This window comes from Dromaius novaehollandiae, chromosome 2 (assembly GCF_036370855.1).
Source record: "Dromaius novaehollandiae isolate bDroNov1 chromosome 2, bDroNov1.hap1, whole genome shotgun sequence".
NCBI classification, from domain to species: Eukaryota; Metazoa; Chordata; class Aves; order Casuariiformes; family Dromaiidae; genus Dromaius; species Dromaius novaehollandiae.
In genome coordinates this window covers 137,614,756-137,637,788 of record NC_088099.1, presented here as the reverse complement: position 1 = coordinate 137,637,788, position 23,033 = coordinate 137,614,756, and the positions used below count along the sequence as shown (strand labels likewise).

The window sequence follows — 23,033 nt, the reverse complement described above, 5'->3', positions numbered from 1 at the left end:
GTAGACTACTTACAGCAACTTCTAGCCTTAATAGAACAATATATTATCAAATGAAATCATGTAAACTCATGGCTTATTTAAATCTTGGAAAAAGAAAGATTCAGGGGCAGAGTTTACTGTCTCAGCTTCCTTCACAAATGTTATCCACTTATTCTTCATGTATCTTGAAAGGTAACTCTATAAATTAGAATTACTAATGCTGCAACTTTCCCCTTCTCCCTTGTTCTTGACTTAGAAAAAAAAGCATATTTAACGAGGTGGAGGGTAGCCGTATTTTTTCTGCACTTTGTCCATCACTTCAACGTCTATCATTTCAACACAGAATACATGCCAGTAAGTTTCTGCTTTGGCCGAAACTATTCTGAGCAGTGTGACCATCACATAAGAGAAGAGAAGGATGAATCTCTTATGGAGGCTAAGGATACAGTGTGGCTTCTGTGATGGAATTCAAGACTTCAGAGTCTTCATCTAAACTATTACTGGGTGGACTACAACTCATCGCCTTTCTGTGAAATAAGTACTACTTGCCAGTTCTATGATATAAAACATTTCAGAAGTAGGAGAGGCTCATTAAAGAGGCTTATGTTACAGTTGAAGGTTTGGGAAGCAATTCAAAGGGATGAATTTTTTGCTCTGGGGTGTGTGTGTGTGTGTGTGTGTGTGTGTGTGTGTGTGTGTGTGTGTGTGTTTATTCACACACATTCGTATAAATATGGTTTGACAACCACTGTGCTATCTTAAAGAAACAATAAGGAACCTAAAGATTCATAATGGATTTCAGATACTGAATCAAATATGCTGTGATCAGATTGTTACTACTCTATATCAACCAGTGTGGAATGGGGAGTATTGTGTATAAATCTATGTTTACATTTTTCTTGAAGAATTACTTTAAGTTAGCTTAACATAGTGGAGTGGCTCCATTTGAAAGCATCACAGTATAACTGCACGTAACTAAATGCGCAGAACAGGTTATCAACATGCTAATTCCTATGTATAAATTAAATAATAGAAATCCTCCATAAATTAATTTACCAGGCTTTCTCACAAGCAGCAGCATGTGAGAAAGGTTACTGGTGTGTTATTCAAATACCATGAAAACACAGCAGAAATGGGACAAATATATGTTAGTTCAGGACATTTGCCTAATATGTCACTCTGTAATAGCTGTCCAAACATTCCTCCAGCTCTTCACACAAGAAGTGCAGTCACTAGAGGAGCAGCATGGTGCAATCCTCAGTCTTTGTAAGACCAAGTAAAATCAGCCCTTAAAGTGTTGCTAGGTAATAAAGCCAGAAGGATAGGAGATGTTCTCTGAAGCCCACAGTTTATGTGACCTGATACTTTGCTTTCTTATTGTAAAGGGATTTCAATGTTATGTCTCTGCTTCAAAGTACATTTTGCTTAGGTGCTCTTGTGCCTCCGCTGTACCTCTCCGACGGGGTGCCTGGAGTTCCCCTTCAGCACTGTGTGGTTGGCAGTGATTCTCGGACGCACCATGGGAGTATTAACAATGGAAACAAGAACAGTGGGTGCAATTGCGGGAGACTACAGGAGGTCTAAGAGCATTTATAGGTGATTTGCTTGTGCTCCTACCTGAGAAATGCAAGCTGCCATGTGGTAAAATCCAAGCTTATGCTTATCCAAGACTTAAGACTTACAATAGGTACTTTTCCTCTGTGGCCGTCAGGAAGGTTCAGCCCTTGCTGCAGAGCTTTGGCTAAATTTAACTATTCGGCTATTGGAAAGACATATCCATAGGATTATAGCACAGCTGTGGAAAATACTGCTATTGTTTTGATAGGAGATTTATGATATAAGCTTGGCCGGAAAAAGAAAAAGGACTTTTCTTGTTTGTTTGGGGTTTTTTTGTACATATAGGCTGGTGTGGATGATGTTAGGATATAAAGAAAGAGGGAAGTGTGCAGCTGAAAGGTGTCAGGGAGCAGTCATAGCACCAGCCAGTGCTAATTAGGAGGCCAGTTCCCCTACCACTTGACAGTGATAGGCTTGTGTGACTAGGCACACGACAGACAAGCACATAGTAAGCTTTTCTATCTACTTTCTCCTGTAAAAATATGTCATTGCAAGAAGTTGCAAAGCAGTTACGGTCTGGTATGTGAAAGCTGTGTGCCCTTACTTACATTTGCTGCTGTATTTCAGTCGCGCATTTATTCCAAGGCTTCCTGTTTGTATTCCCCCTCCAGGTTCAGGTCCTTCGCAACGCGGGGGAAGAAGTGACCCTAACCGTATCCTTCCTGAAAAGAGCACCTGCTTTTCTCAAACTGCCACTGAATGAAGACTGTGCATGTAAGCCTTTATTAGTTGGCCAGAAGAAAACTCTGTCCAATGCACATGTGAACACTTAAATTTCTGAACCTACTGTGCATTGAGAGTGTTTGACAGCAGCTTTTTCAGCCAGTGTTGGCCTGAATATGAGCTGCACATCTTGCCAGGTCCTGTATTAACATTCACCTCAAGCAAAAGATTATTATCTTTATTCAACAGACCAACCACCAGGCACTTGGCTTGTGTGAATCGGCAAAGTTGCAGTTAAGTCAATGCAATTCTATTAATTTACAGTAGCTTACATTCAGATACAGTGTACTTAAAAGGCATTTTCAGGCATTATCAGAGAACATTTCATTTTGGAAGAGTTTTGTTTTCTAAATATGAAAATGAGGTTGTGTATTTGGAGGGCTTAACTTCTTAATTTAAAATTCAATCAGAGGCTTTGGTAGAGGTGTCTCTGTACCTAAAAATAAATTAATCTAGCTGATTAGTATTTTGTTTAGGTCCAACAAAGTTTTAGTCAACTAGCCCCATGAGAAACATATGGAGACAGCTGCCTTCCCTTAATTATATTAAATTATAAGTCTGGGTGCATAATTATAGACTGTTGCAGCATACCTAAACGTCTGTGTATGTGTGGGCCTCTGGCTTTAGTCCTGCTTGTTTTCTTTCTTCTTCCATCTCCCAAAAGGGTAAAATTATTGCTTAATTTTTAAGTAACGAAGCAATAACTTTTTTATTTGACTGCGGTTTAGCTTTCAACTTTAAGTCAGTAGGACTCAAACAAACTGAGTTATAAAACGATCTTTTTATATAGTCATTTGTTGAAGCAGCATCTTTACCTTTTGCCCATGTATCATATTTTAGTGAGTAAGACTAGAGAAAATTTAGAACACCACGAGTATTTTCTTATTCTTAAATAAAATTGTATCCCATTGCCCCTTTTATGAAAGGTGTGGTATCCTATATAGAGTACAGAGTAAGGGACACAAGCATGTATTTGAATAGATATTATGATATATAGCTATTGAATAAATATTATGTATCGAGTGTAGCACTGTAACTTCCTAAATTGTTGCAAGAACAGTTGGAACTGTAAACTTCTTAGCATATAACAGAAGCGCTGTGTGACTAGTTCCTTCTGGTGACGAACAAGTGAGAAAGTGCACACTTTCCTTCTGTTATCAAATTTGCAAAACCTTTTGTTTTGTTTTCCATACCAAACAGAGTATTAACATCTGTTTAGCAAAGCACCAGGGGAAGGTTTCTTGATCCAAAGCAAGCTCCACTCAAACCACAAGACAGATATTGGCCACTTTAGAGGTTCGAGGTTAGGATGCTGACTTATGATATGGGGTTGAATGGAGAAAACAGATGAATGTCAGACAAAACTAAAAGCAGGGGGCAGGGGGGCATACATATACATGCACAACTTTGAACTATAATGTTATCAATTAATGAACATTTTTCTGTGTATTCATATTTGTATTAGGTGCCCCCAGTGACCAAAGCAGCGGCACCTCTTCCCCACTGTGTGACAGTGGTTTGCATCTCAACTACCATCCCAACAATACGGTAAGAGCTTACAATTCCTTGATGTGATTTCACAAAAAAATAACACCATAATAGTGAAGTAGAAATAACTAATAAAAGACAGCAACAGAGAAGGAGCTCTAATTAACAATGGAGATAGATAGACAGATCCACAGGGGGCAAAAAGAGTTGCCAGATACTGTGACTAGGAATTAAACTATGACAAATCAGACCAGCTGTGATTATGGCCTGATAGATGCAATTACTATTTTTATCTAAGCGATAGGGATTTTACAAAAGTTTGTTCTTCTAGCTGTATTTGAACAGCATAGGAATTTAAATTAGACATCGTTAAAAATGGAAAAAAATTTTTTTTCAGAACTTTTTTTCCAAGGTGTTTATTTAATTTGTTATTTAGAATTTTTGATAAAGCTTCATTCAACTTCTAATAAAAAAAATGCTTTTTATTTTCTTGAAAGGGAGATTACTGAGGTGTATGTTTGTACCTGTTTTTAAGGCTTGCATTTTAATTTTAGTAGCTAGTATTACAAATACTCTTAAAGAATGATAACATTATGGAGGAAAATCCCTTTAGGATGAAATTCTACATACAGATCTATATTCAGATTTTTAGTAAGAGATGCCTTTGTTGCCTTTGCAGTGCAACAAAGGGCTACTAAAAATTTTTTTTAGGAAATACAAAATTTCTGTTATTTTATATAGCCCTAAGGGGGCATTTGGTGTGTATTCAACAGTGCAATGGATGAAAACACTTGCATAAAGTAAAAAGTACTGAAAAAAAACCCCAGTAAATGTCATATTTATTACAGATATATAAAAAGCCAGAAATGTTAGAATTGTTCAATAGACCTAACCATTTCTAAGTTCTGGCTTATCTTACTATTCTATTTAACAAGCAAACTTTTTAAACAGAAAAACAGAGGCTCAAAAGTCAATAGCAAAGATTTTAAGCCTGATTATAAGCTGAAATCTTTAGGATTTATGCATGTCTATATGAGCTAGAATTCATAAAAATGAGATAAAAACAGCAGGATCAGGGTCAAATAATATTAATAAAATTATTAAAAATGCAATAACATCAGAAGTAATGACTTATCTCAACAGCCAATATATGTATATAAAAAGGCTGTTGCAGCTTATTCTGCTGGCCACCTCAATTCTGGTTTTGCTTTTAGGATAAAAATCATGCTTACATTTGTGAATCCTATTTTTGCAAGTGTCAAAACTGATCTAAATTAGCTACAGTTTCTATTTGAACTGATAATAATTTACTGAAGCAGAAGTCTTTTTCTTTCACTTAATATAATCAGGTATCATGAGTCTATAATTCACATGATCCCTAAATTAAATTCTTCTAGTGAACACCAGAGTGTGGGTCCTACCTCAGATATGACCTAGTAATGGGGAATGGATGTTTCATAAAACTGAATGAGACCTATGTTCCTAAACATAAACCGTAATTCGTAAATTAGGTACAACTCTTACATTATGGTCATTCTTTCTCCTAGGAGATTCTGTAGAATACATTATGGTTCATGGTCATAGTCTGTGTCTTAACTTACAGCCTTGGTGAGTCACATGAAGGAGACTCCTGACTCAGAAAAACTTGGAGTAGATGAGATTTTTTTTGGTCTTTTTTCAACAACTCGTAGGGTTATGAAAGCTAAAAGGTGAGGTTACGATTTTTGTTGCAGCTGGATCTAGGCCTACAATTTACATCTTTTACTTTTGCTGCATTTCAACATTTTCCCTAAGTATACTCATTGTTGAAAAAATGTTCCTGGAAGCAGACTTAAAACTCAAGACATTATTCAGAAACATGTCCTCGCTTAGTCTTTGTATTGAATCATTTATTTATTTGGACTGAAACTATGGAACATTTCTCTAGAGAGAAATCTAGAGATTCAGTGTTTCAAATATGTGAATCTACTTAGGAAAGCCCTGTTGTTCAGCTAAATTATTGTTTGTAATGATCTTGTCTCTACAAAAATTGTGTTTTTTTGTTTTGTTTTATATACATAAAAGATATATGAACATATATGTAAAAATAAAGTCCAGCTTGGACTCCATAGATCTCAGCACTCCATAGATAATAGAACTCCATAGATCTTCATAGAAAGTCACATCACAAGGTGTACTTAATTTTTGTTTTTTACATTTATTTCATAGAAGATACAGGTAAGAAAAAGATCAAACTTGAGGCAAAAAAAAAAAAAAGAAAAAAAAGAAAACAAAAACCTTCCTAAGTAATATAGAATCAGCAGCTACAATTTCATTGATACAGTAAAAGTACTAAATACATTTCAGATATTCAATGTGAGATGCATGCTTCTTCAAGGAATAGCATCTTGACCAGCACTGTTTCATATACCACTTTGTGGAAAAGGGACAAGGTGTTTTTTTTTGTTGTTGTTGTTTTTTTAATACATTTTGACCATTTTACTCTCTAAAAGCATCTCTCACTCAAATCCAGTGTCTATATTCATTAAAAACCACTGCTGGTATTAGGCTGTGGATATTTAAATACTCATTCTTCATAGATATGAAGAAGTCATGATTAAGCTGAATTTTATTATGAATAATGCCTTGTGTAAATACGTCAAATTCAAATATTGATTCATAAGCATGTAGGTTTAAATAAATAATTTTCAGTACATGGGATAAATCTCATTCACAAGTACCAGGCTTTGATGTGAATTTCTTATAGACAGGTGTATGTAAATGTGTATGGAGCCACAGGAAGCAAATGAATTAGGATTGTATAGTGAATAATTTAGAGAAATCCTATATACTGAATAAAGGTTTAAAAATAATATTTGATAATGTGGTCTGTAGTAAATATTCATTTTTATTTCTGACTAGTCATCTCAATAAAATGATACAATTTATTTTCCCCAAGTTTTTAGGAGACTGTTCCTTATGCTTCCTCTAAGAATATTGATATTTAGGTTAATATAAGTTTGCTTTTTTTTTTTTTTTTTTTTTTTTTTTTGTGAAAAACTCCAATGCTAGCTAAAGCTGATACAAAAGGGTTTGGGGAAAGTGAAGACTGTGCTAAATGAAACATGAAGTCTTTGAAATCTCTCTCTCTCTCTCCAAATCTGCTGAGAACTTACAATGAAGCCCAAAAACTGAGACGGACCTTTTAAATGTTTTTCAGGATACATTATCATGTTCCTCGTGGCCAGCATCCCCAGGACTTAGGTGGGAAAAAAGATGGTGTGATCTCCGATTAATTCCACTTCTTCATTCACGTTTTTCCCAGTACCTCCCAGGATCAGATTTGTGCAGGTAAAGAAGTTCAGAAAGTTGAAACTATTGACTTCTTGGTGGAAAGTAACAATTTTTAGGAATCTGTCTTTTTAGAGGAATGGCATTATTAGCTGCACCATAGCTGTTGAAGGTGCAGAACATCAGCAATGTCTTAATGGTCTCCGTAGCTCCATCTAACCCTGTATTCAGCTCTAATGTCAGCCAGGATGGGATATGTGGGGAAGATGTGTGATCTTCCTACTTGCACCTAGTGGTCAGCAATTTTCTCAGTCTGCGTGTGCACTTAGATCATATTTAGTCACTACTGGTGGTTTTGTACTCAAAAGCTTCTTTTTTTTGGCCTTGGCAACATGCTGTGGCATTGAGCACTAAAATGTAATTATGTCAAGTTTTTAAAAAGCGCTTCCTTTTGTTTGTGTTAAATCCCTCACCTGATATTTTCACTGGGGGAAATAACCTTGCTGTTAGGGAGCGCAAGGGCCAGCTGCTCCCCACGGGAAGGGCAGCCAGGTGTGGAGCATGCCAGTAAGGCCGGCCAAGGCAATGTCCTCGTGGACAGGGATCTGCCCCACCGCCCCACGAAGGAGCGGGACAGGCTGGGGGCAGCCTCGGGCATCACGCAAGTGATGAGGCAAGTCCAAGGTCGAGCTGGGAGGGCAGCCTGCAGGTGGGGGCCCGAATCAGAGGATTACATGGGCAGGCACAAGCAGGGCCACAGTGAAAACCAGGCGAGGAGCGTGGTGACGGCCTGAGCTGGCAAGCGGTGGTGCCCACAGCTCTCTCACAGTGGCCTGAGCCCAGGTCCCACAGTCGTGCCATGGCCAAGCTCCCCTTGACCACCGGCGGCCAGGCCCTGAGGAGCGGGAGGAGGGTGGACCCAGCGCCTGGAGCCTTGTTTCATGAGAGATACTAAATAAGCATTCTTGATTGACCTTTTTACAATTCTAGATCTCTGTCTTGTGTTTTTCTGCCTGAAGGATGCTTGTTGTTATCTTCTTTTAGGGAAATCGTTCTGTAGCTCTGATTATCCTTGTTACCTTCTCTGTGTCTTTTCTAATTCTAATATATCCTCTATTAGATAAGGAGACTGGAACTGTAAGCAGGATCCCTTCTGATTTATATAAGGGCATAACAACATTTTCCATTTCTTCTCTGTTTTTTCCTAATACTTGCTGCCTTCTGACTGGCACTGAGCTGATGGTTTTCAGACAACTGTTTGTAGTAACTTTTGCATCTCTTTCTTGAATGTTAATAGCTATAGTAGAGCTCTTCATTGCTGATATATAGCTAAGGTGATTTTTTCCTATATGTATTACTTTGCATTTATTAACATTGAATTTCATTGCCATTTTATCTCCCAATCACTGTGAAAGTTATCTCCAGCTCATAGTTCACTTTAGATTTATTGCATCATATAGTCCTACAACTTGTCATTGTTTAACTTAATATTTCACTAGTAAATCCATTGTTATCAAAATAATCTTAATAGAAAACAGAACAGAAGACAAGAATATTCCAGAATTATTACTGTTTTGCAAGTGCTATGCATTTAAAATGAAATGAAAGTAGATACAAAATCCAACAAGGCAAGCTATATAAATAAGATCATAATTGTTAAGAGATTTAAATACCTAAGTATTGCATTAATTAATTTCACCATATATATGCATATGTATGTGAATATATATATATATGCATATATATATGTGTGTGTGTATATATATATATGTAAATGAAGTTTTTGTAGTAACAGCCTCTGTGATTTCCAGCTTGTGGGTCATAACTAAAGGACAGCTGTGTATAGCTACAGAGTATGTTACTCCATTATTTCTATCTCTACCAATTAGAAAAGTTTACTCTTAAATTAAGCACGTAAGACTTATTAATTGTGAGGCTGACTGTAATAAACACTGACTTCGTTATATAGCCATCATGTCTTCCAGCCATTCTTTTTTTTACTCTGATGTTTGAATCTGGGGAAAATAGTGAATTATGTTACACCCTGATTTCTCATCTGGCATTGGTGGTTTAAAATGTCCTGTTTCTCCATGCAAACACACATACCAGCTACAGAGCAGAGTCACATGCATTCACTGATAAACACCAATTTTTTTCCTGCAAGTTTCCCCACAAGCAGGCCTATATTTCATCCATTTTCTCTTGTAATACTGCTACTAAAATAGCCAGTAGTATAAGTGTTACTATCAAAATCTCATTATCAGCAAAAGGGAACATGCTATGTATATGGAGCTAAGAATATACAAGAATAATGTTTTAACAGTCTAATAATCCAAGTTATCTAACTAATACAGAAAAGCCTCGTTTATATTTCTGCCAAGATTGGGCAAAAAAGCCTTCCTGGTATCTTTCCTTTGGTGTTATCCTCACCCTGCCATTGTTGCTGTAAGTCCTACAGTAACCTGTTACCATCTTCCTCAAGAGTAAGGTTTACGATGACTCACCAGTGTCTTGAGATCTTTTCCACAAAGTCTGTGATATTTCCTAAAGATGGGAGGGTGTGGGCATCTTCTTCAGCCTCAGTTTTGGGTTGGCTTGGGGTTATTTTATCACAACCTGCTTCCTTCTTATGGGTTCTTAGCTAAAGTTTGCAAGTTGCACAAAAGCCTTCCCAGCCTCAGATAACGCTCAGGGCTATCGCTCATTACAAATTCACCACCTAGATATGCCAGGCTTTTCCCTAACATATTCACAGAGCTTAAATCAAAACAGGTTAGGCAACATCGCTTCACCATTAAATGATCGTTAAGTTATAACCAGTCCCAGGCCAAGGGAAGTCCTGAGACCCTGCACTATAGCGCCGATAAAATGCCTGCAGCTTTTGATGAGTAATAGCAAAATCATATTTGCTTGGCTACATAAACCATGACCTATTCACAAACAATGCCTGACCCAGGGAGTCAAGGTGTGAGTGAAAGGCTATACTGGCTCACGGGCTGTACTGAAAGCAGGGTGTAGACAGCACAGATGCAGGAGTTATTGTATTAAGCTCTATGAAAACCATCAGCTCAATGTTTAGCAGTGGTTGAAAGGGAAATAATTAAGAATATGAAGCATAAAGGGCCCAGAATGATAATAGTCAAATTTGAGGCCTTTTCTGCTGTATGCTTCAGATAAGACATACCATTGATTGGAACTACTCACATGGAAAATTGGGCTATATGCAACTATTCATAGATTCAGGGCTTTGAATTTCAGTTTCTGTATCAATAAAACACAGACTTCATATGCACATTATAGAACTTGTACATTATAGAGAAATTTTACTTTTAGGCAGTAATGATATGCCTGAGATTCAAATTTCCAGAAAACAAATTTACAAGTGTATTTGTACTACACAGAGTATCCAAATTCACTTTCATGCCTTGAATAACTGTGCTAATGTTCTTCTTTTATCCTCTCATACCATGTAACATGAAAGAGTAAGAGTACTGCAGTTTGACAGTGAGGGGATAATGGATTTTGCTTTAAGAAAAGCATAAAAACAACATTTTGTGTTGCTAGCAAGACAGACTATAAGGGTGTTTTTAATTAGTGTAAAAACTTTAGAATAGGGCTCCCTCTCAAAATCTGCTATCAGAGAAAGGTAGATAATTTTTAAAAGGAACTGAAAACATGAACACTATAAAGAGCAATATTAAGGAAAGGATATTGAAAATAATATTAAGGAAAGCAATACAAAGTGGAAATTAATTCATTAAGTTTTCTGTAGTTAGTGTTTACAAGGTTGTTCTCAATATAGAAAGCATGTTACATAATAACTTTTTATGTTTTGGACTTTGAAAATATTGACACAGAAATACTTACTGTCATTATCACATGCACTATTATTCCTCATAATCATACTCTATTTATTTTTAATGGAATAGTTGAGATACGTGAATTCCAGAGGGTATTCGTGTAGAATTCTGGAAGGTATTCAAGCTAATCTTGGAAAGCTTATTAATTTCAAATAAAAGTCTTGAGTACCAGAAAGCACAGAACCTGAGATATATGGCTGAATAAGAAGTCATCTACTCTTAACTTTTTTTGCTGTAGTATGAATTTATTAATCAAGTATTTTTTATTTAAAACAAAATATGTATTTAATGTAGTTCTTTTTTACATTTGTGTGGTGGTATGGAGTTTGGCTGGTAGACTAATGCTAGAAAATAACTTTACAATAATTTGAGGCTAAAAACATCTGCTACTCAGACACATTCAGAGATAGCATGCATCTTGTAGTCTAGGCTTCTTGACTCTTGCACATGAGCATCTTGGACAAGTCTTCTTCTTGTGCATGCACAGATCCAATATGTAGGAAAAGTAGGTTTGCTATGTCCTGAATCTCAGTTTCACAGGGTTCATAGTGTAAGGGAAATCTGTGCATCAGGATTTAATCTGGGGAATCTGGAACATCCTGGATTTTCTACATTTGTGCAGGTTAATTTCACACATCTAGTAGATTCCTTGGGATCCTACTGTGTTTTACAATAAGATAAGGAGGCAAAAAAGGAATCCTGATAATAATATATATGTATTTTTTTGAAAGAGGTAATCAAAATATTTGTCCGAGCATCATGTTGTGCTCTCTATGTAATGGATTATTTACCATTTTATTCTGGAAGAATTTACTGTTTATATTTATAGCCATTTAAAATAAAAGATACAGTAAATAAATTCTTGTCTATATTACCTGAAGAAGCTTTAAATAAATCTTCTTCAAAAACTTTATCTGAAGCGTTGTGAAAATGAGTAGTTAGTCTTTCTCTTCTGAGTAGTAGCTCTCTCTTCCTGCCTTTGAGGTTTTAGAAAAAGATCATTAGCTGTGTGAAAAGGCAACTGAACTGATAAGCTAGCTGATAGATTTAGGTAAGCCACTGGTCGTTGCATGGTCATGTTAGTATATATAAGCCTTATCCATGTTAGGATATGTAAGCTTTATCCTCCAGTCAGAGCTTGCTCTCATGTCAGGATTGCTCAAAGCAAAGGCATGACTCTAACTCATTTTTTCTCCTGACAAGGAAAAGCCTTTACTTGACACAGATGCATTTACTTGACACAGATGCAGCAGAGGCCTTTATGCTAGAGATAGATATTAGCTCTATATTTAAAATAGCTCAAATCTAGTTTTAAGAGGTAAAGGATAACTTTGCAGAATGGATATCTATCTTGAGATGTCAGAAACTGTCTGTCATCAGTGACACTCAGTTTTGCACTGAAGATAGCATTGACTTTGCATGAAGAATCCGAATGATGTGTGCCTAATTTTCAACTATGAATTGATCGCTAATGAGTGTGATTGTAGCAGAATGCCAGCAGTGGAACTTGGTATTCTCTGTAAGTTTAGTAATCTGTTATTTTGGGAGATGGATTAATATTGAGCTTTTTTGGTTCTGAAGCCAGAGACCTGTGAGCCTTCCAAAGGCTGTTAGCCAAGAAGGCTATTTACTGAGGAAATTAGGTCTATTACTGATTTGGCATCTGAAAGTTTTCTCTTTTTTGTAATTTCTTGGCACTCGGCTGTGGTAAGCCAGTCTATAATGCGTGGCAGAACGTTATGCGAGTGCCCAGAATGGCGCTGGGTAGAGACACCTGGGTGGCCACTACTTCTGTCGATGGATGTCCCTTGCAGTTCCATTCTATTCTGCTCATGATCCAATATTCAGAAATGCAATGTGAAAAATCATGAATGCTATCTGGTCTATTTTGAATTCTCCAGCCTTTCCATAAGCATTTTAAAAGCATATCTTTTACAATCAAAATTCTATAACCAAAAGCAGCCAATAAAGGATATTCAGACAGTAATCTTACTTCATTTAAACAATGTCTTAGAAAAATGAAATAAAGTTGTTGAGAAAAGGTGGATTCCACAGAATTTCATGAATTCTCATGAATGAGTATTAACTCTTTGGTATGTATCAGCTATTTCACTTGTTTAGCTTTGACATCACATAGAGTTGGTTAAGATGTCATGGAACAATTCTATGATATATTGTATAGCTGTACCATCTATAGAAACTTAATATAGTCTGAGCTGACCTTTTAGCATGGTTGTTTTAATATGTCAGATATTTATAAAGCAGGAAAACCAGCAATTTATCAGTGTTCGTTGGCTGACCTTCATTGTAGTTGAAAGAAAAGCTTTTCTACAAGTATTGTTAAGATGGTATGTTAGAACAGATGAAATTTTCTTCTGACCTGATCTGTTATGACATGTCTATAGGCAAAATGCGTTCCAAGTAATTGCTGTGGATGGGGTTTGCAGTGGAATAATTCAGTGTCTCTCTGCTGAAGACTGTATTGACTGGCTACAAGCAATAGCAACTAACATTTCCAACCTCACAAAGCACAATGTAAGTATGGATCCAAGTAAGCCAGAAGGTTTCCCAATCATATTTGATTACGACTGTCATAAAAGCCTAATGGGTTCAAACGCAGAATTATCTGCATATAAACAATGCTTGAGGCTGCCTGAGAGAAGTCAACTCAAGTTTGTCATCAAATCAGACTGTGAGAAATCACTGAATGGGAAAACATTCTCCCCTACAGTCGTATAGTTCAATTCATCACTATGAGAAATATATGCTTTATAGCAATATCAGCCAGGATTAGGAACCGGGACCAGACATAGGAGAAAGCCAGGTGTGATGGGTAAGCGTTTACAAAGCAAAAGGGAATTCTGTAGTTCCTTGATAGTTTAAAAAAACACTTTTTTATAAAGTCTGTCACAATAAGATCTGAATTAGATATTGGGTCTGTTTAGGTATCATTGAAAACAAGGAGAACCATGAGGTGCTTTTGTGGTATGAATACAGATGTTCAGCAAAGATTAAGTGCATTTATGCTTCATGCACTGTACTTTTATGGTTTGATCTTGTAGGATAGATATCATTTGTACTGAAGCAAGGATAAATGTTATGCAAAAGTTTTGCCAAACTACAAGTCAGTTCAACTGAAAGCTTTTCCAAACCCTCTTAGGGTGTATTTTGCATTTGGTAGATGGCACACAGTTTTTCCTTTAGAGGTCTATCTTTCCTTTTTTTCTCAAAAAGTATAGAACACATGGGATAACTCTAGTATTTTGAATTGAGTTATAACAAGGAAGCCCTTGAGGATTTAATTTATATTCTCTCAGATTTTCTTAAATCTGCTTTAGCCTCCCAAACCTATCTCTAAATTTGTTTTTGTTTCAAATACTTGGAACACATTAAAGAAAATTGTATTTCTTGGAGATTTATATTCAAGATACGAAACTGTGTTCCATCTGGCAGCAATATGTAAAAGTCAATGTATTACAGAAACGTGACAGACATGAATTCATGCACCATCTGCAAGCTTACATGCAGTACAAGCCAACTTTATTGCTATTTATTCATCTTTACAATGCTGTTGCTGTACAGAACTTCCTGTCTCACTATGCATCCTGACAAATGAGGATGCTGTTTTTTTCTGTTACCATCTTTGGTTCAGGCTATGAATGATTCTTGCTATTTAAAGTAATGTATCTGTTAACTTATAGCAGTAGATGGATGCAACCAAATTTTATCTGATAATGCTTTATGTAGCTCTGATGAGCCTCTAATCATGGTTGCTTAGTATATGAATTTATAGAAATGTCATTTGCCAGTAAGATTTAGGTATTTGACAGCATATGTTATAAGTGAACAAAAAAACATTAGAAACACAGGTAGGAAAAAATAACTGTTACTCAGAACAATGATTAGATGCGAGTAGAGATCTTTATATTCCTCCTTTGCAATGTGGTTATTGACATACACATACTGTTGATGTTAGCATTTTTCCTCTGTGAGAGGCATTTACTATTGCTCATAGCTGATTCTCCCTCAGATTGGCATCCAGACTATAGAGTTTCCTGTAAACTATTTCAGTTTTGGCAAACTGAAATATATTTACTCTGCTCATTTTTAGTTTCATTTAACTTCTTATTTCTATCTAGAGGTTATGCCAAAGTATTGTTGCTTTAAAATATCATATGGCTCATAGAAATGTAAACTTAGGATCTCTGTCACATCTCCTTTTTGGAACAGAAGGAAGAAGAGGAAAACAAGAAAGGCTATAAAAAATAAATTGTTTCTGAAAGCCTTTCCTTTGCCAGCATGTCAGGTTTGCCCTCTGCGGATTTGGGTGGGATTTATCTTGCCTAACTTTAGATGTCTTAAAGTAGAATGTTCAGAGAGTGATCTCTCTGATTTAATCTTGACATCTCTTTTATGATGAGATTAATTCCCTCAGGACACGCCTTTCTTTCCTTTAACTGGTCAGGGACCATATGGTGGTTAGTTCAGACTTAGATATGTAAGGAGATGTATACCTGTCACTGGTCTCTTTGTGAGGCCAGAGAGACAGTTTCTTTGAATAGATCTAGCAAAGTAATGCCTGGATATTTTGACAAAAAGAGCAGTAATCTCAACCAGTAATTCTGGGCTATTTTACCTTTTGTCACACAGACTGGTTGAAAAAAGCATCTGGTAGTTCAAACCCCGCAAATATATCTGGGAAGAATAAAGGTTTTTTTCCCCTATGTTCTCTTAATTAGCTTAGAGAGTTGTGAAACATGAGTCCCTGGCTCCAAAATGTCTCCTATTTGAGCCCATAATTCAATAAAATTCTTACCAGAGTAAACTCAGAATCTTTTTTCTGACAGGACCTAAAATGTCCGCATTTGACACAAAGGTGATGTGACTCAATTGGAAAATCAGCAGTATAGCCAGTACCTACCAGATAGTAAAAGGATAACAGAAAGATAGAAGCAGAAGGAAAAAAATATCTTGACATCATCATCTTTGAAAAACAGTATTACTAACTAAAAATAAGTAATGGAATCTGGACAATGTTTCCTGCAGGGAATCACATTTTTCGGTGTGGATGACTAACAATCAGAGTACACTGTGAGATAAAACTTGCATTATTATGCAACAAAGTAAGTATAGTTAATGCACAGATATAGAACTTGATATTCTGAATTTTAAAACAGATTAAATAAAAATAGCAGTGTATTGACTGGTCTAGTTGACTTCATTTCTTTTCAAATTTTCATTAAAAGATCAGTTCAGTTGTGCACTCTGGTTCTCTGTGTTCACTGAATTTGAACTAAGGTACTCCAGTGTTTGTAGGATACTTAGAGTAATGCAACTAATTTTCTTTTTTTTTTAAACTCTCCAAAAACCATGGAAAGATAACATATGAGTTGATACATCCTTTTAAAATTACAGAACATGCTGTGACTTGTAGATTAATATGTAACCAACAGAATACGGTAGAAATACATTGTAGAAAGCAACTTAATATCACACTGTAATTGATGATGTGATGTACCCATAAAGGCCACTCATTTCTAATGAAGGGTTCTTCTCCAACTTGGATCACTTAACCTGCATCTATATTTGAAAATTTGTCAGTTTAACAATAGCCTCGAATCTCATGGGGGTTATGTTCGAGAGGAAGTTCTGTCTAAGCAATCCCAAAACTGCAATTCATGTGCTGAAACTTGAGTAGGACAAATTCAACCTTGTTTGGCATTCATCTATGAATGGATCAGGCAAAAAAGGCTTTTGCCCTTTTTATTGCCTGTTTGGCAAGCCAAAGAGGATTAGAAATGGAGCAAGCTGCTTCCACCTTTTTTGTCTATGTTCCTACTGAAAATTTTCGGTTCTGTTGTGCCAGTTCAGCTATGAACTATTGGCCTTTCCATGAACCACTTTTAGATTGTATGAATTTCTGCTGTAATGAATATTAATTTCTATTCTTTACCATCTATTTTGTTAAAGTTCTGTATGATGAGAGTATCCAGTAGGTCATGTAACTTTTAAAGAAACTACACTCCAGAAGAAACAAAGACTCCAAAGTCATGTGCTTCATAAAGATCCAATGCTTGCCAATACGTCTTTAATATAGGTAATAGAGTTTTCAAGGGTGTATAAATCCAAGCTCCAGTGAACTCAAAGGCAACATTTTTAATGACTTTAGCAGGGATGAGATTTTACACAAGTTATTTTTCAAGCTTAGTTCAATTCCAAATTATTTGGTTGCACACCACACTGTTCAAGTGCTGCCATAATAATAATAAGAATAATAGTCATAATAATAATAATAATAGTTGGACAGAAGCTTTAGGTCTTTGTAACAACAACAACTAAATACATCACAGTTAGTGTATTCTAGGATACAGCTTAATAGAGTCTTTGGGGATTTATCCTTCAGACTGTATTTGTTGCTCTTGTCCATTCCTTTCTCTATGAAAGATTTTTATATAGTGAGTGCAATGATATGCCCTGCTGAGAGTGCAGTGATGCCCTTTTCCCTTTCCTCTTCTATCATTTCCTTGGGAAGCAGTGCAACAATCACACATTTATGCTTCTTACTTTGGAGCTAGCATTTGGCAAAGAAAAAACAACAAAAACTTCAGCAAATAGGAATGCTAGGCAACAGAGCTAAAATTATCGAGCAGGAGGTAACAAAAAGATAGTTTTAAATTTAACACAAGAATGCCTATAAGATCTTGAAAGATTTATGACAAGATTTATTTTACAGTAACTCCACTTGTTTCCATGATGGCACATCTTCTGGATAAATCTTACAAGATACCATGTATCTGTGAAATTACTTAGGCACCCTTGTGTTGATGGTAGAGGTATAGAGTGAAAGCAGTAGGATTAAGAGATCTACAAATTTAATGTGAGGTTGGAAGAGTTACGTATGTTTTCCTGAACTCATGCCTGTATTTTGAAAACCAAACTAGCCCTAAAGCTTGATTGCAATTGTGCATTTAATTATGTGTTTAGAAAGTAATACCTAACAAAAGAAACTGCTACTAAGGGGACTAATGTGTTTATCCTCACTTTCACTGAAGAAAAGAGAACAATATTGTTTATTAAATATCTTTATCAGGATAAAGTTAGTGTAATTAATATATAGGGATACTGTAAATTCCTAGATAGAGGGAAAAGAAACAAAAAGTTTAACAAAACAGTAATAAAAAAGCAGTTACAATAATATGGTCTGTTCCACTTGGAGGAAGAAGTGCTTCATAAATTACTGAAAGAAATTAGCTGTACATGCCTCATTTTTCTGGTGAATGCTGCAACCAGTAGGAACATACTTTGGAATGCTGTATCAGGTGAATAAATCAATGTCACTCATATGAAGTGAACATGTTTCACATTTCAGTTTTTTATCTGAAATACTGTGACAGACCATCAGGAATGTGTGGATGCTCTGATAGTCATTTTCGAGTTTTCAGGGATTTTATTCTGGTTTGCTTTTTCAAAACAAAATAAGTCAACTTGAACATTTAGATGCTCTTAGAATTGTGTGTTACAATAATAGACCTTAGTAGTTTGTTGGTTACTAAACTATATACAATTTGAAATGTGGAGCAAATCCAAAATGAGCAACATTAGTGTTAAGCCTCATACATTGGCATATTCTGTACTAGTGCAAAAGGCAAATACTGTCTCTCATGTAGAAGCTGAGAGCCTTGTGAAATGAAAATAAAAACAAAATAGTGCAGTATAGTAAGTCTTCAAAGGAGTCTTAACAAATGTTTTTCCATATATGATTTATTTTTCCCAAGACAAAATACGTGTAACGAAATCCTCTCAGATAAGTCGGATCTTATCTAGTAAAATGTATGTTCAACTATTCTAAAAGACTTTACGCATTTAGATGTTTACAGAGTTCTGATATGTTGTGTTTTTTTGTTTTGCATCCATTCCAGACGTTGTAAAGGACATCCTAGAGGTCCCTATTCCAATACTGGTATTTAGGTTGCTGCAGGAGCTCAGAACTGGATACACTTGTAACATAATGATCTTACCCTTTTTTTTTTTTTGTATGTATTTTTCTTGAGGCATATTGATTCAAGTGACTGAACGTAGTTACACAGCACAAAAATAATATAAACCTCCTATTTCCACCCCCTCCCTTTAAATCTGGATGTTACCTATCTGACATTTACAAACACATCTGTTCCTGTGCCACTGTTATGAAGCGTTATGCATGTCCTTGTCTCATATTTACTTATATTTTTTGCAGTTTGCTGCATGTCTTATTTTACTTACTGTTGCCTATACCTTGTTGGCTGTACCTTGTTTATATCCTCTTGGGTGTACTGATTTAGCTGAAAAGAAAATATATGGCTTTCCAAACTCCTTTGCTGTTGCTCCAGTATGTTTCATCCACACTTTTATAATGTACCTGAGTTTGAAGAACAATGTCTAGCATGTGGCAGGTCAGGAAAACAGCACAAGAAAAGAATAGTAGCAAAATGTGCTTTTATAAGCTTGCGCAAGCTTTAGCAGGTTTCAGAGTAGTCACTTTACCTGGGAAACTTGTAGCAAGAAACTTTGGCCTTTGTAGTTGGTGCATTTGTTATGACACACACTGATCATGGTGACAGCACACATCATTAAGACATGCAGTCTTTATTTGGACTGTGCATTGTAAACTTCGGTTAGTCATGATAGCTTTTTCAAGTAAAATAAAATGGACCAAACTTCTACCAAATGTTTGAACTCTCCAGTTTTACTGTACTCATGCATAGTGTTACAAGACTTGCAGTAGTCAAAAATGTTTAATAAAAATATTGCCATCTGTACTGCTATAAAATACTACAGCTCCAGAATGCAAGAAATTTAAGATAAAAAATATAAAATAAAATCAAAAGCCCTTTTTTGTTAAATATTCTTCAAACAGAAGTACAGTTTATCTGTAAAGTATTAGCCATTAAAAAATATATATATAGCCATAGTGATGCAGAGAGAATATTTTTTTCTGTTTTATATATATCATGCTAGCACAAAGCTAAGAATAGCAGTGTTTTTCACTGATTCATATAATTTTGATATGAAGTCAAATTTAAAATCGTAGCCTTGCGTAGGTATGGAGATAAAAGGAAAACATCAGCATATATGCTGTTATTTAATCTATGTAGGATTTATACGAAAGCATTGAAACTGTTTTTCTTCCTTCATTCCATAATTATTTAAGGCTTTAGTTGACATACTATATAAATCTATATTCTGGTTGGTTATGAGACAATTTAGAAAGATGTCATACATGTTCTCAACATCCCACCCCCACTAAAGGATAGCAAGAAACCTGTAATTAAGAAAAAATAAAAATCTTTTCATTGATTTAAAATGGGAAAGCATGACAAGAATAAAGAAAGTAGGAGCAGTCTTGAGTGGGAATGCAGGTAAGCCACTTGGGTTTTTGCAGAGAGGCAGCACATGGAAGAAGAAAGCAATCATTATAAGTTGCCCTTTCCTGCCAAAATGCCAAGCTGCCCTCTCAATAGCAGTTGGAGATTTCCAGCTACTTTAACCCAGTTTTTGTTGTTCAGAGAACTGTTCAGTATTCCACTGTAGGTTTATTTTAAGTGAGAGTGTGTTGAAAGTGGCTCCTGAATCACAAACTGCTGTTGATACAGCAGCAGTTGGGAACTGGGAGGCTAGGCAATAATAACTTTCCTCCTTGTGTCCCTCCTCTTTGCAGTCTTAAAACAAAACATGGATATCATTATTTGTATTTTAAAGCAAGGATAGCTTGTTCCCATTTAAGATATATTTTTAAAAGGTGGTTACATCTAAAGTGTTGCCTTTCTTCCACAACCAATTAAAAAAAAAAAACCTTAAAATAAATTGAAATGCACTCAAAGAGCCATAAAACACCTCAGGATATACATTATTAGTAGGCTAATGTATTGAAAGCACTTTCTCCATTTGGTTGTCTTCCTTCATAAAGTGCTGTAGACGTACAGCACATTCTAGTAGTGCAGAGCTTATCTTAGCCTCAGGAAGAGAATAGACTCAGAGGAGGGGTGGGGGAGAGAGGAGGAATCTGAGTGGTTCAGGGACAGCTTAGAGAGGCTGAGGCAGACAAGTCCAGCTGATGGGAAAATAGGCAAAAGGATACGTGCCCACTAGGCAGGATCTCCGGCAGAGGAAATGAGCCCAAGACCCCTTGGACTTACCGTTCCTCTACTGACAAAAGATGTTATGAAACTCTGCATCAAGCTTCTTAGCTCCCTCTAATAGTTTCTTTCTCTCACATAGTTACGTGGCAGGAATCTGCATGGCAAGGCTAAAGTTCCAGCCATGCTGGCACCGTATGGGACATCTTTTGCTATATGGAATAATGTTTCAGGGCATATTAATCATATGTATTTGATTATTGGCAAAATGGCTATACTTTTTTTCACTTGAGGCAGGTAATTATCTTCATTCCACAGTTTTGCTTCATGTGCCAGTTATCAATTATGCCTGGGTAGTCTGTGAAGAGAGCACTTTATAACCAAAATATACATACCATATACCAAAATATTGAACCATCCATACTGAACTTCCCAAAGTCTAATTTGTCATCACATATCCTGTGATAGGAAAGCTAGACACTAATTTTCAGATAAAGAGAATGAGGAAATAATCAAATACTTCTCTAAAGGAGGCAACCAGGTAGTTAAAAAAAGCTTGTTCATCTGCCCTGTGACTGCTTAATGTTTCACTATCATAAAATAGAACATAAAATGCAACTGAGAAAGCACTTGATGCACATTAATCCTTATGCTTAGTTTTACCAATATTAGCAAAGAGATGATGTAAAGTCAACGCAAATAGAAAATTTAGCTCTTTAACATGATAAATCCTGGATTTGGTCACCAGGCTACTTTTCAAATGGCATAAAACATTTTTTTTTCTGTTTTTAATCACTAACAGATATTCTGCTCCTCTTTCACTGTGATTCATTGAAACCAGATAGATAGCTAGTAAACAGTTTTTGTAACCCATTGTATCAATAATACACTGACCATTTAAGTAAAGGGATAAGCAATTTTTTCTTTAGATCAAATTGTTCAGAGTTTAATTTGAATATGTGCAGCAAATCTATGTAGAAATGATTATTTGCATGTTTCATATGCTTCCTGTTTGTACAGACAAGAAGTCTCAAAAAGATCAGAGTAAAAAGCAATGTAATATATCCCTATTGCAAAAACATTGCAAATCTGTGGACCATTTTAGTTGGTAGATGATCAGGCAAACTTATCACAGTTTTCTTCAGGGAAAAGTCTGTTACTTCTGCCTAGGAGAAGACATTGCTTTCATTGTTCATTATATTTACTTCCTAAGGTAATTTTGTAAGGTAATAAAAAAAGATGAAATGCTTCTTATGGCATGTCAACATGCTGCAGCTTCTCAAAGAATTCGGCAGACTTAACATTGTCAAGAGAGATTTAGCAGTTCCTGCTTTTTGGTATCTCATTGCCTGGGAAATACAACTCTCTTTTTTTAATTAGATAAAAATGTAGGAATTTAATCTGATTTAACTAAATTAAGCACTATTTCACAGAAATGTTAGGTGTTTGGCCCTGGGAGGGAGAGGTCTTCTCCATGCAAACTCCCTACATAGTCAACAGATAAAATAATGTCTTTAAGACTTACAGAAAGTGATCCAGTCCTCCTAACTTAGACACTTACTTCTGTCCTATTAACTATATGAAGAATGTAGATATCTCCAAAGGGTAATTCAGTCTCCTTGAATTAGGTACCTACCTCTCCCATTTCTAATGGGAAATGGCAAGTGGGTATTTTAGCATAATAGCCTAAAGGTTAGAAGAGTCACCCTGACATGTGAGACAGATGATCTCAGTGTCATGCAGTCTGTAGGGCTGGAGCTGACCTTCTAGCCCCTGGCCAAAGGATGTCCCGAGGCAGAGCAGCGCTGAAGTTCTGGCCCCTGGTTCAAAGACAGCTCTGCTTGCTATCTGTTGTGAGTCTCATAAAATTCATGCACATGCTATCTAGCAGGAAGCAAAAGTTTGTTTTTTAGAATGTGGCTCTCATCCAGGCTGTCCCTTCAGTAGGAACATTGCTTACACGTGGCCGACATGTGCTTAT

The 23,033-nt window shown here is 36.0% G+C and overlaps 1 protein-coding gene across 4 annotated transcripts in view; it reads left to right on the top strand.

The window, feature by feature from the left end:
- SNTG1 (syntrophin gamma 1) overlaps window positions 1-23,033 on the top strand; it is a 341,044-nt gene that overhangs the window by 231,083 nt on the left and 86,928 nt on the right. For all 4 annotated transcript variants that reach the window (XM_026097832.2, XM_026097823.2, XM_064507560.1 and 1 more), the window contains 4 exons: window positions 2,208-2,310; window positions 3,785-3,867; window positions 7,007-7,137; window positions 13,343-13,472. In XM_026097832.2, the coding sequence (XP_025953617.1) occupies window positions 2,208-2,310; window positions 3,785-3,867; window positions 7,007-7,137; window positions 13,343-13,472 (447 nt within the window). The remainder of the gene's footprint in view (window positions 1-2,207; window positions 2,311-3,784; window positions 3,868-7,006; window positions 7,138-13,342; window positions 13,473-23,033) is intronic.